The sequence below is a fragment of the Lissotriton helveticus genome, chromosome 6 (assembly GCF_964261635.1).
Source record: "Lissotriton helveticus chromosome 6, aLisHel1.1, whole genome shotgun sequence".
NCBI classification, from domain to species: domain Eukaryota; kingdom Metazoa; phylum Chordata; class Amphibia; order Caudata; family Salamandridae; genus Lissotriton; species Lissotriton helveticus.
The window spans coordinates 1,453,168,862-1,453,183,569 of NC_136067.1; the positions used below are offsets into that span (position 1 = coordinate 1,453,168,862).

Sequence of the window (14,708 nt, forward strand, 5' to 3'; positions counted from 1 at the left end):
AGGAAGACCCATCAGTATGCACATGAATGCAGATGTAGTTGAATGTCCTGTGTTGCGGATGTCTAGAGGGAATGCACAAATGTAAATTGTCAACCAGCCCAGATGTGTATTTGAGACAGGCTGTCCGGCCCACAGAACTGTAAGTGCAGAGAAATGTCCACTTTCTAAAAGTGGCATTTCTGAAATAGTGAAATTAAATCCAACCTCACCAGTAATTACGATCAAAAAGCTACTCCTCTTCAAAGATTATTAAGGGATTTGTATTGCTAAGTCTTCATTTCTAGGTGCAATTTATTTTCAGGTCTTCAACCACTCCACCCCCATATATCTCTATTTTTTTTGTCTCTTTTTATTGAACACGCTCAGTAGACAGCATATTAACATTTTAAAAAAACATGCACATTGGAGATTTCCTTACATAGGTTAGGCAGACACTTGACGGGATGAGATAACACTTTGTTTGCCAAATTTAAAGGAGCCTCATTAACTGGGTACTATTCTTTACACGTCTGGGGCCACTCATGTCCACTTGGCTTTCCAGCACTCCCCTGTAAGCACGCCATGGGGCCCACACCTTTTCCAATTTCCTAATACAACCACTGCTCCTATATACCTTTTCTTCTGCTCTCTGGCACCAGTCGATATCTCTCTCCCAGGCTGCCACTGAAGGGGGATGCGGCGCCCCCATCCCTTAGCAATATTGCGTTTCACAATCTCCGCCACCAGCACAAGCCATATGGTGACATATTTGGGCCAGACCACCTCCCCCCTAATTATAAGCAGAAGCCATTTTGCGTCTAGCGGCACTTCAGCACCTACTACTTTGGCCATTATCCCTGTGACACTGCGCCAATATTGTGCTATCTTAGGACATTCCCACGGGATATGGAAGAACGTGCCCTCATTCTGGCAACCTCGGATGCACTGCGGTGAAAGTGCCCTGCCAATCTTATGCAGCAGTGTTGAGGAGTAATAGGAGCGATGCAAAAGACGAAGCTGAATCAAGCGAAAGTGCATTCGTATTGCTATCTCTCGCGCCATATATCTTTCCATATATTTCCAAAAATAATTTTATTAGTTGGCCAATCAGGCACAAATAAAAACAAAGTAAGGGATGTATGAGCTGGATAGATTAATCAGCTATATCCCACTGTGCATGGTACATCTCTTACTTTGTTTTTATTCGTGTCTGATTGGCCAACTAATAAAATTATTTTTGGACACAATCTAGACATTTTTAAACCACAACACAATCACACAAACCCGCTTAACAGTAATTCTGGTATTGAAGCACACCAGGAGGGCATTCGCCTTCCTGGTGGGGCCCGATGATGAAGCATGTCACCAACTAGGTTGGTGAGTGGGGGCTTTCATCAATCAGTGAATGATTTGTGTTGAAAGTGTTAAAAAACTGAGATTTCACTTCTCCCTTCCTTCCCCCTACTAATTGGGATGTATCTTGGTGGCTGGAGACCATGGCCCTTGCTCTTAATCCCTATAAAGTAGTTTGCAGTACAGGAATATACTCAGGAGTCTATGTAGACAATACTCTTTTCTTAGAAGCCCATGTAACCTGAGTCACTGAGACTTGCTTCTTGTAGCTGCCGATAGTATGAAATATTTTATATTTATTCCATCCACCCTTCACATTCTTGCAGTAAACTAGCATTATCCAGACTGGATGATGTAAATGTTATCTTTGTAGCAGTTGGAAAGGAATGCGGCAACACACTTGATATTCTATACACCATCCCTAGACGTGCCCATTTTGTGTCTGTGTTGAGATCCATGCATTGTCTGCCATTTAGAATTAGATCATTTTAAAACAATTACTTTTATAAGCAAAATAGTCTTATGTGCCTTTCGGCCCATCTTATCAAAAACATTTCTGTTATGAAATCTCTGATCAGCCACTTTTGCTGGTTGATATTTCCAAAGCTCACACAGTCTCCTTCGGGAGTGCATTCTCAATTGCCGCTGTGAGGCATTAGAATACCCTTCGAGGAGTTATTTTTTTGGCACCTCACTTGCTTTGCTTTAGGCGTCCTTTAAAGACTTGGCTTTTTGATCATTGACTCTGTTAGCTCCCAAAATTTTTCTCTTGGTTCTCTAGCTTTTGACCATGTACTGTTTAGCTCTTAAAAAAACATTAGCATACATCGAGCTTTAAAAAATATCTATAAAATAAGTTATAACAAGACATTATCAAGGAGATGAGTGCAGTACAATGAAGATTAGGTTGACTAATGAGGAGTAAGTAATTCACTCGAAGTAAGTGGAATAAGACATTGACACACTAGTTTTTGAAGTTCTTAAATAAGCTTCCTTTCAGGAAGATGCCTAATATTTTGACTGTCTTAGTGGAGATTATATGCTGTCCACAAAGCTAAGAGGTGTCGGAATTTGAGAAAGATTTGATTAAGATTTTAGAAAAAACAATTATTCTTATGCTTTAGAATCCTAACGTTTAAAACCGCTCTGAAGCATCCAGTCTCTTAGAGTGGAAAAATTGACAGAAACTGCCTACGAATATACACATTGTTCTTAGTGTCAGAAGTGTAAGGCGAAATCTAGGAGTGTCCAGCTTAGATGCAGAATTGGCTAAAGTGTGAAAAAAACATAATCGGTAAATAAGATTACTGTGAAGACTGGGAAGAATTTACATGATGCGCTTTTCAGATTGTCACCACAGTTTTGTGCCTATGAAGAAGCAATTTCATTGTCGAGGCGTAATGTTTGTAAATTGACATTTTTATTAGTGGGCTCCAGCCTTCACTCTCCAGAATGGGAAAAGATTAAAAAGACAAACAGTGAGTGTGGGGTTGGGACATACAAAGAGGAAATGTCTTTCCTGCATGCTGAAAATCCTACCTAGTTTGCACACGATTCAGTTGGACGATGTTTTCCATAGCAGAGAAGAGTTTTTCGAATTTGTTAAATGTGTGACAATTATTTCAGAGATTAGTTTGTTTCGTTTGGTGGGATTTATTGAGAGATGCCATACCTTAACCAACCTTTGGGGTATCACTGGCAAATTACTTGATGAGGACAAGAATACTTTAGTTATAGATAAAAGACCAAACTTTCCAGCTTCAGAGTGCCTAGAACCAAACTTTAAGAGTTCACATAGCACCATGTTTCTTAGTATTGACCAGGCAAATTATGTGATTGAATTGGTGAGGACTTCACAAGGGGGAGGAGGGAGGTCAGTGAATTTGGAAGAAAAAGGTTCTTTAAAGTTGGTGGAAAATATTTAGCTTTTAGGTCTAAAGCCTTTCTAGGTAGATAGTGGAGATGAGACTGTTGGTGAGTAAAATATTCGTAGTGACCAATCTAATCGATCCAATGTCAGAGTATAATGTCCGATGGATAGTGACATTTCCTGAGAGGTAATGTCAAGACAGTAGCATTTGTTATGTTAAGTTAGGAGGGTCAGTAGAGTGATTATCAGGACAAAGAAAAGGTAACAGTAGTCAACTGAACAGCTATCTGAGAGTTAGGAGACTCCATCCGAAGGATTGGCATATAGGATCAGTATTTAATCAACTGAAGAGTCCTAAGAGTTTAGAAAGTCAGCCAATTAGTCTAGTAATGTGTTACAAGCCCCAGGAGGGATTAATTAGAAGATGATCTTAGGGCAGCAAAAGTATAAGGGAAGATGTTTCATTCAAGATCTTTATAGATGGTTCGGCCCCTGATTTGTTATCAAGGTGTTTGATAAAATATCCATTTGTGGAAATGTGCAACAGGGGTGGTAGTGCAATATGGATAGAGTAAACTAGGTTTTAGTTATAATGGACAGGTATGTGTAATTAACCAACGCAAATATAAGATCCTAATTGGGTCCCCTGATAATCTGTGTGCCGTGACTAGGACAGACTCTTGATTGGCAGATGTAAGTTAAGTGTTTAAAATAAAGTATTTTTGGGAAATGGAGAAACATCTTTTTAAATGCAGAATCATGCGAAGTCTGAAGACACTAGCAGTTGGCTAAGGTTGTAGATTTCCAATCTGTTGTGAATCGCCTTCGTAAAATCAGTTGGTACCAAACCTAAAGTTCAGGAACAACAACTTACAATATAAGTGATATGTTTTGTCAGACTGTCGGCACAGTTTTACTATACAGTCAGAAATAGCAACATAGCCAAATGTGGAAACAGAGAATGGAAGCCTTTACTTCTGTGGGGAACATATTGTAATGATGGAGAAGGGCAGAGAGAAGACTTGAACTAAGAGTGAGTATCTGTCTAAATGTTGTAAACCCTGTCTTCAAGGAAGGGGTTTAAGTAGGTGTGGAAGGAAATTGTATACCGTGGACAAAAGATTTTAGGGGGATTATTCAAGATGTTAAGAATCGTTTCACAGAGGAATGTTTTCTACTTCTCAAAAGAAGTTTATATCTGTAGGGAATCAGTAGAATAGAAAGTAAGGGATAGTTGAGAAAAGCTCAACATGTTGTGAATAATGTAAATTGTACTGTTGAAACATGTGAGGAAAAGGCCAGTGTAGTGGTACCATTACAGGGTGTTGGCGGATTGCTGAAGTAGAGAAGTTGTTCTTGTGCGTATGTGAGTTGGTAAATGCATAATTTGAATCACTGAAACTGGCATGTTAAGTGAAACTAAGGTATTGCAATGAAAGTAGCTCCAGTTATTCACTTAACTAGATTAATCTGAATGAGTAACACAGAAGAATAAAGTCAAAGATCCAGCTAACAGTCCTCTGTAAAATATTGGCGCTGGCATTTCACCACCTGCCTCTTCTATGTTGTTTGTTTACGTGGTACAGTGCAAGTGGTGAAATGTCGTTTGGCAGGTAGGATACGACCCAAACATAACTCCCTCTTCCCTGTCTATCTCACTGGGACCTGCTTAATGTCAACGCTACATACATTCATTGATGCATACATGGTAACAAAGCAAATATGGCAGAAGGAGTGAGAAAGTAAACTCTGTACAAAGCAGAGATGGAAGAAGAGATAGAAAAAAAGAACAGTGATTTTAGGAGCATTGGTGCAACTCCCTTGTGAGGAATGAGGGAGAAATGACCATGTCAACTATACAGAGACCAGGTTTGATATGTTGCTTGTCTGCTTGATTTTAAAAATGGGGTTAAAACAGCTGCGTTCATGTCAGGATATTTGGAGAGGCATTTTAGAGGACTCTCCAATCCCCATAAAGAAATGCTGTTTATTGTGTTGGTAATGTGGAATGGATTGGGAAAAGAGATGTAAGATAATAATGGTGTTATGCACATCATGTTGGTTTCAAATACAAAATTAAGACCATGAACAGTTTGAACATTTTCAACGTTATGTGTCTTCACAGATAGGTTTGTTTGATATTAAGCATAAGTGCAGCACCACCAGTTTTTACATTGTAGCACATTTACTTATTTTGTATTGCTGATGATATCTTGAGATCCATTGATGGACCAGATTTTGCATTTACTCCATTACTTTTCCTTCCAGGGTGGCCAACCAATGTTATTATTTTAAGTTTTGATTATTCTAAGTGAATATTTTTGTTTCACAAAGCTTAATTTAAAAAACATTTTCTGTAGAGGTGAAATCTTACTAATCTCGTACAGTTTGAAAAATATAAAATATTGGAGTATTTTGTGGTTTTTAAAGAAAATTCTTAAATGTTTACATTGTGATGCAATGTACACATTTCAACTCTAGTCTCATCACATCTAATGCCAACTTTTCATTGTTGTCATTAATAGAAGAAATGTAAACATTGTAAAACTTCATACATATGTAGAGTATAATGAGAACTGAGTCATTTTGTAAATTGAAGTGTGTATATGTACTAGACTTGCAACAAAAATGGCAATAAACAATTTTCCTCCTGCTATGGAGCTGATTCTGAATTTAAGTTTAGAAATATTTTAAAGAGTGGTTCATTTAAAAAAAGAAAAAAAATTAGTCTTTTCTCTTTGTTGTTGGTGCTCACACTTAATTTGCGATTTCTGCAGATGTGCGAGACAACTCTTTCAGCCGATCGCGAAGTTCCAGTGTAACCAGCATTGACAAGGAATCGAGGGAAGCGATATCAGCTCTGCACTTCTGTGAGACTTTCACTCGGAAACCAGATACATCAACATCACCATGCTTATGGGTGGGAACGACACTGGGCACTGTTTTAGTCATCGTGCTGAACTTACCACCTGCTGGAGAGCAAAGACTCGACCAACCAGTTATTGTTTCTCCTAGTGGTATGCATTGTCTCTTAAGATATAAATATTACAAATGTATGTTATTGAAATGAAATTCTTGTACAGTTTAACATTTTTTATTGTGATTTCAAAGGAGAAAAGTAATCAATTAGAACATACATGAGGTTGCAATGCATGCAATATTACAGTATGTGTTCTAAATTTTGAAATGGTAAATACCTATATGCACCTGAGAATTTCTGATTAGTGGATGTAGAGCGTTGTCAATTTACTCAAAAGGAGGGAAAGCTATATGGAAACAGGAGTTGATGGGTTATAAGGATTAAAGGAAGGAGAGTGAGCACTGGTAGAGAAACAAAGTAAACGCAGTTGTTGTTTAAAGGACATGTATACTACTGTGGCAAGGATAATGCCACATTGGTTTTTAGAAATGGTTGTTAGTGCATGATTTAATGCCATACTAGTGGTGTACGTTATATGTAACAGTTATATGATGGGTAGATCATGGAGTTAGGGTATCTCCCTCATATTTTGACGATTATCTCATGGAGTTTTATATTTTTGCATAGACGTTTCCAATCTTATGCCACAGTCTGTGCGAGCTGCGGATATTTTGGCTTTGATTAAATACATTGTTATCAGCACTTCTGGTTTAGCATTCCCACTAAGAATGATATGATAGCTGTTTATAAGATTTCTATTCACAATTATATTGTTGATTCCTATGGTTGATAAGAGATCCAAGAGGTAAAGGTCCGGGGAGTTCAACTCTAGGGTAAGTGTAAAGATCAATGGACCCAAAACTATATTGGTGTGGTTTATTATTAGTATGAATTTGTTTATTGATAGAATTCTTTATTTCTTACCAGAAGGATTGAGCATTTTACAATTGAAAGAGCATGTGGTCGAGTGAGCCTGTAAGTTCGCAGCAATTGCAGCATTTCATAGTTTATGAGACCTACACAGAGAATGTTTTGTGTAGTGCCATAATTTGCATTGTGTTATTACTGGGGAGATTTTGTTCTTTCTTGTTTCCAACCATTGTACGTCAGTTGTAGGAAGTGGTAAGAGGTCAAGATACAGCCTTCTTTTTTGGATTGAGTTGATTAGATTTTTATTGTAAAGATTTAGAGTTTCATTTATGTTATCTGCTGTGTCCACTTTTATTTCTAGATATGTAAGTAGTTTGATGAGGTCTGAGCTGTGAGGCTAACTTTTTTGCAACTTTTTTTAACAACAACTTTTATTGAGTTTATAACACCCAGTGGGTGAACCCCAGTAAGCGACTTACAAACAAATGACGAAATGTAAATGCAAAAGATACCGGAGAGAACCTCACCAGAAGATCTGCGAAACATTCAATCCAACATCCCACCCCTCCCCCAACCCTGCACCACACTTCCCACATGGAACAATAAATACATACAAGATCACAAACGTAGGTCCACAGCCACAGCCAATGAGCACATTAGATTGGGGAGTCATTGATGATTAGTCTTTCAATAGGTTCTGGATTCGCTGGCTGTGAAAGGATGGATAGGTCAATACCCCGGTATTTAGCCCACTTGGTCCAAATCTTCCTATGTTTCTGCGGGCAACCCTGTGCCTGAAACACCGCCACTTCAGCCAACATACATTTATCCAGGGCTGTATTCCAAGCCGCCACCCCGGGGGGAGAGGAAGACTTCCAATGCTGTGCAATGTTGCGCTCGGCTAAGGTGAGGCCTAGGAATAGAAGGTGCCTCTTATATCGGTTTCACTCGATGTCTTCCGTGCCATGAAAAAGTATTAGTCGAGGATCCGCCCGGGAGGTCCCAGCATAACACCCGTCCCAGACAGGACAACACACCCGACCACAAGTGTTGTAGTGCAGTGCAGCTACAGACCATGTGGAGGAAGGACCCATCGTCAGAATTACAACGAAGGCAAGTAGGGGACTGAATAGCCCCCATCTTCCAAAGGCGGGTGTATTCTACTCTGTGAAGATACTTGAACTGAATCAACCTGTACCTAGAGGAGACTGCCGCATACCTGGGGCTGGCAAGGGCCTCAGTCCAGTCATCGTCAGTGAGGGCCGGCAAATCCGCCTCCCACTCTGCCCTAGTCCGGTGTACGTTTGTCTTGGAGTGTGTTGTCAGAGTTTGATATAGTTGGCGGATTTTGTGTCCTCCCAAATCCCCCATTAACAGTCTGCGCTCTAGTGGGTGGAATTCGGGTAAGGACTTAAGGTGCTTTATCAGGGTGGACAGGGCATGGCGGAGCTGAAGCTACTTGTGGAACTGGGACTTGTGTAGGTCAAACTCCTCCTGCAGCCTCTGAAAGGATTTAAGCGTGGGTCCACGCATCACATCTCCTAATGTAGATATTCCTATAGTATCCCATCTGTAGAATCCGGTTAGAGTGGAGATGGGCCGGAGGTGCGTGCACCGCCAAAGGGGAGTCATGCCTGTCAGCATACCCCACCAGCCCATGGATCGAGATACACGTCTCCAGACCTGAATTACCGTACGGCAGGCCGGGGGAAGAGCCTCCATGGATGAGTTACTGTATAAGAGATCCAATAGTGGGTATTCCGCCAGGAAGAGCCGCTCCACAGCATAGGCCGGATCAGACTGAGGGTTGTACCACCGTTCAGGGATGACTAAGAGCTGGAACGCCCAATAATACGCCCATAGGTCCGCTGCTGCAATGCCACCACAGTAGGTGGATTGGATACAGGTTGCTAGAGCCACCCGGACCGCCCTCCCCCCCAGAGGAATCTATTTAGGAGCGCATTGATTTGAAGAAACCACGACGGAGGCATAGGATATGGGAAATTCTGCAGCTTATAAAGCAAGCGTGGCAGGGACACCATTTTGAAAATAGCAGGCCGGATAAGGATAAGGGAAGGTGGGACCATACTGTCGTCTCCTCACGTACCGCTGGAAGCAAGGGGGCTGTGTTGCTTGACCACGCCATGGTGGGACATCTAGTGATATGGACACAGAGGTATTTAAACCCCTCGTCCGCAATGACCAGCTGCGAGGCCCAGGTTTGACTCCCTTGTCCGCCGCATATGGGGAAAAGGATCGACTTGGACGGGTTGGCATGTAGTCCTGTCGTTTCACCGAACACCCGCAAGATCTGAAGCCCCCTCGGGCCTGGTGATCAAAGGATCGGAAAGAAAGAATAACGCGTCACCAGCATAGAGTGCTTTCTGGTCCGAGCACTCAGGCGACCAGACCAGTCCCCGATAAACCTCATCCAAGCGTATCCACACAGCCAATGGCTCTATCACTAAAGCAAAAAGGAGCGTAGAGAGGGGGCAACCCTGCCTGGTCCCCCTGCAGATGGGGAAGGAGGCAGAACGGTAGACGGCCATACAAATCGAGGCTGTAAGATCTGTATACAGCAATTTAACATATGCGCAAAACCGGGGCCCCAGGTTGACAGCCTCCAAAAGTTTTAAAAGAAAGGTCCAGCTCAATGAGTCGAACGGCTTGTCGATGTCAGCTAGCAGGACAGCCGCAGTGCGTCCCAGACGGTGGGCCTCGGCAACAGCATTGTGCGCGCGCCTTATGTTATGCCTGGTAGAGCGTTGCGGCATAAAGCCAGACTGGTCTGGGTGAACGAGGTCTAGTATGCAGGTGCGGAGGCGATCAGCTAACACCTTCCCCAGTAATTTCGGCTCGAAGTTTAATAGGGATATGGGGCGGTATGAGCCTGGGGCCTCCGGAGTGTGACCCTGTTTGAGAAAAAAAACTATTTCAGCATGGCGCCAGTCCGGGGGCAAGATCTCCTGCTCCAACGCCTGGTGCAACGCACCAAGAAGGTGGGGACTGACAGTCCCCATATGGGGGCGCAAAAAATCGCAGGGGAACCCGTTGGGTCCCAGTGCACGGCCCGGGTGTGTATTGGTGAGGGCCGCCTGCAGCTCCTCCATAGAGATGGGCTTGTCGAGAACATCTCGCTGCTCATCAGAGAGGCGTTTTGGAGGGATATCTACAAGGAAAGCGTCTATAAGCCGTTCAGCAAAAAAAACGGCAAAAGCCTGCACCACTGCCCCCGGGGAGGCGCACATGTTGCCAGCAGGGGACCTCAATAAGGGGACTTGTGTCAGGAAGGCCATTGCATGACATAGTCTGTGAAGCATCTGAGTAGATTTATTGCCCCATTGATATATCCTGTTCTGAGTTGCCAGCCAGTCTTCTTAGGCATAGTCCATGAGCATCTGGTGCAGCTGCTGTTGGACATGGAGCAGGTTGCGACGGGCACCGGCGTCTGAGCCCTCCCCCCTTTTACCCAGTACGATAGCCGCTATCAGCCCCCCGAATCGTAGGTTTAAAGGCTTCCCTTAATATTATGTGGTACTGGGTGGACCCGGTGTTGAAATCGAAATAATCAGCCGTGGCCCGATGAAGCATCTCCTGATACCCAGTATCTCTAAGCAACCAAGGGTATGTGCGCCAACGATATGAAGGACGACTGGTCTGCAGGCTTAGTTTGAGCTGAATAGGTGAGTGATCGGACAAGCCACGTGGAAGAATAGAGGTATGTGACACCCTGTGAAGGTAGCTACATAGGAGGAACATGTAATCTAGACTTGAGAGGGTGGGGTGTACGGATGATGCATATGTAAATCCAGCCTCAGAGGGATGAAAGGCCCGCCATGTGTCCGCCCAACCCAATGTATGCGCCAAGATGTTACGTTTAGACCTAGGAGGAGGGGTGGTCAGAGGTCGTGCTTGCCACCTATCCGGGGGAGGCATTACGTCATTCCAGTCCCCACGGAGGATAGTCAGGCCATCAGGGAAATCCCCCCAGAGTTGCGTCAGTCTGTCAATGAATGTCTGACCGTGAGGAGGTGGGGCGTATATGCTCCCAATTGAGATGTGTTCCCTAGCCAGAGTGCCAGAAACTGCCGTAAAGCGGCCTCCCGGGTCAGACCAGTGCTGAGTAACTGGGAATGGGACTCTGCTATGAATAAGTATGGCTTTACCGCGTGCCCCCCTGGAGAAGCCGGAGTGGTACACTGTGGCATATCCACAGCGAGAAAGACACGGGCCTTGTTGCCTAGCATGTGAGTTTCTTGCAGCAGCAAGACATCGGCTGAGTAACGTTTTGCCAGGTGCAGTACAGCCCCTCGTTTAATCTTATTCAACAAGCTCCGTACATTCCAGGACACAATATTGATATCTCCTAGAGGAGTGACACTAGCTGCGTGTGTCATGAACCATCGGTGGGGTGTAGTGCGGAGGACAATGTGGACATATGGGACATTGTGGTGCATTCATCATAAAGAACTGTGAAACAAACAGCAAATTCCCGCCCCCAGCCCCTGCTGCCTTCCCCCAAACCCCTATACATCCTAAATCACGCAGTACCTGTCGTTCAGGAATCGCATCCTGGCCCCCAAATGTGAAGACCCTGGCGGAACCTCCAATGGATCCCCTCATCCCAGCATCACCCATGAAAACTCAAAACAGGGACAGTGTGTAAGACCCACTCTCTCCAGGGAAAGAGCAGAAGTCCCTAGTTTATAGAGACAGGATATCCCGGCATGTAGCAGCAGCCAACAGGCCCCTCATTTAAATGAGACAGGGAAAGAGTCAATATACCAACGCATGTCCCAGCCTCTGGATTTTTTTGCAGCCTTGAACTTTAAAAAGTTATAAATGTCTATGTTGTTTAATTTGCGTGTTTTCATGTTTAATTTTGTTTTTATTGACATTCAGCAATAAGGCAACGACATATACATCCGCTAGACCGGTACCCAAAAATCACTGTTTCCTCCCCTCTTGGGCATACATTTCAGCAAGGTTTATCTGTGTGTATCGCCTCCCAGTGTCCATAGGGTACTTCCATGAGATTGTTCCCTGCTGCAGCGTGTCACGAGGTTTTCCCCACTCAATAATGTCAGAAAAATAAAAGAACATTAACGACCCCCCACCCCTCCCTCCCTTGAACTGGTGTGCTTAGGGCCTATCTCAGTTTTGGCCAATATGGGGGTCGAGTACCTGGGATCCACTCAGGGAGCCCCCGTGTGTCTCATCTGTATCCGTGAGTCGGAGAAGGCGAAGATACTTCGGGCAGGTTACTTCGTTCATTTCAGTAGCCAAAAACCGACACTAGCTGCTGCCAAATTTCTCTGAATCCCTATATGGAGTTAGTAAGGGAAGCATGGATCCGTTCCATCCCTAAGATATACCATAATCTATGCAACCACTCTATGTATGTCGGTTGTGTCTGTGTCCCCAATGTGATAAAATGTGCTGAGTTGCTGCCCCCAAGGCCAGTCCTATCTGTTTCAAAGGATAGGTCAACGGGTTAGGCAGCCCCAGTACCACATAGGCTGTGAACCGTGGAATTTCGGTCTCGTATTGTCGATCAACATCATCTAGTATCTTGGTCCAGTAACCTGTCAGGTCCTTACAGTCCCGTAGCAAGTGCACTAGTGTTCCTTCCTCCCGCATCCTCGCCAACAAGTCGGGCTGCAGTCAGGATTCCCTTTGTTCAACCGGAGCGGTGTCAAGTACCAGTAGTTGGCTATCTTGATCGCGGATTCCCTGCTGGCGGTGTTGCGTGCCGCATGGTTGGCCCTGTAATATAAGTCCCCCCACTCCTTCTCTGTAAGATCCCGCCCTAGTTCGCTCGCGTTTCTTTTCTGTCCGGCAGTGGGTTGTGGAGGGGCTGGCGGGCGCAACATGTCATACAATTCAGAGATCATTTTCCTGTCAGTAATTTTCGTCACCGGCCACTTTTCGTAGTTTGTCAATGTCCTACTCACGTTTGGCCGTACCTCCGTTTGGAGAAGCCAGTGGCGGATTTGGAGATACTGAAACCGTTCTGATTCCAGAATGGCATAGACTTGTCGTACGTCAGGAAAAGGAAGTATCCCCTCCAGGTCAAATATGTGCCCTGACGCTTTGCAGTCCGTCTCATGCCATGCCTCAAACGCCCTTTCGTCCGTCCCTGGAGTAAACTCCTAATGATCAAATAAGGGAGACATGGGGAGGGGAAGGATGTCAAGCCTCGTCTGGTGGCCACCCCATCCCATACTCGCAGCAAGGTGTTCATTATGGGCGAGCCCCGTAGATTCAGTTGCCTATCTGACTTCTTCAAGGAGGGTACTTTTCATAGAGAGAGTTTCGCCAGCGCCCTGTCCTGAAACAGCCATCTCTTTTCGTACTCCGGTCGACTCTACTAAGTATCTTAATTGCGCTGCTCTAAAGTAATCCAACATATTTGGAATCCCCAGTCCTCCCTCTGCCGGTTGCCTATAGCTTAGTTCCCTTCGCAGGCGGGGGCACGCCCCAGCCCATACGAACTGCTGTATCGCTGCTGTAGTTTGTGGATAATTACCGATGAGGGCCAAACCAGTAGCGTCTGGAAGAAGTACAGTGCTTTGGGAAGGATGGACATCTTGATTGTTGCGACTCGTCCCAGCAGCGACAGCTGGTAATGTTTCCAGTGCTGTAGTTCCCTCGTGACCTGAGCTAGTAGTTTGGAGTAGTTTAGCATTACTGTCTGTAGTATGGACGGAGCCAGTTCAAGCCCCAGATATGGCATTAATTCCTTTGCCTGAATCCCTACATAGGGTTCCCTTCCCATGCCCGATCCCCTCCTCGCTGGCCCTACCAGGGAATCATTGACTCCCCTATATTTACCCTAAAACCAGAGACCTGTTCAAAGGACTCCAGTTCCTGTAAAAATGCTGGCACCGATCCCTCCGGCGTCTCTAGGGTCGCAATGATATCATCTGCATAGAGGCTCACGGAATGTCTTTCCCTGCCAAAGGGGATGCCCAGAATATCAGGTTTATCCTGTATCTTCTGCGCCAGTGGTTCACTATATAGCGCAAAGAGAAGGGGTGATAGCGGGCACCCTTGCCTCGTGCCACGCTGAATCTCAAGAGGACTAGACGCTATCCCATTCACCCTAATTGCCGCTGTGGGTGCACTGTAACAACTCGCCACCCAGGCTCTGTACCGGTCTCCGCGGCCGAAGTGAGTTCGAGTCTTATCCAGAAAATCCCAGTCAACCCTGTCAAATGCATTTTCGGCATCTACCGACAACAGAAGGGCGTCCATATTACTGTGGTGGGCTTTGTCAACAAGATGAAGAATGGGTTTGATGTTGTCACTAATCTGCCAGTTGTGAATGAATCCGGACTGATCCGGTTCGATGATGCCCGGCAACAGTGGGCCCAGCCTGGCCACCAAAACCCCTGTCAACAGCTTCAGGGCAATATTGAGGAGTGACACCGTGCATTAGTAGCTGCAATGGGTTTTATCTTTCCCAGGCTTGGGAAGCACCACGATAGAGGCCGCCAGCATATCAGGAGGGATTGTCCCAGGTCCAGTGAAGGAGTTGAAAAGCTGCGTGAGGACCGGGGCTAAAAGCTGGCAAATTAATTTATAAAAACACGCCAAAAAACCATCCGGATCCGCGATTTCAAGAGCTTGAGTTGGGAAATCGCCCCTATAACTTCCTCTATCCAAATCGGTGTCTCTAAGGCTTCCGCCCTTACCTTAGTTAGTGCTGTCGTG

At 44.7% G+C, this 14,708-nt stretch overlaps 1 protein-coding gene across 17 annotated transcripts in view; it reads left to right on the top strand.

The window, feature by feature from the left end:
- The window catches only part of STXBP5 (syntaxin binding protein 5), a 1,512,194-nt gene that overhangs the window by 1,258,868 nt on the left and 238,618 nt on the right, over positions 1–14,708 (top strand). For all 17 annotated transcript variants that reach the window (XM_078649248.1, XM_078649254.1, XM_078649249.1 and 14 more), the window contains one exon: positions 5,980–6,219. In XM_078649248.1, the coding sequence (XP_078505374.1) occupies positions 5,980–6,219 (240 nt within the window). The remainder of the gene's footprint in view (positions 1–5,979; positions 6,220–14,708) is intronic.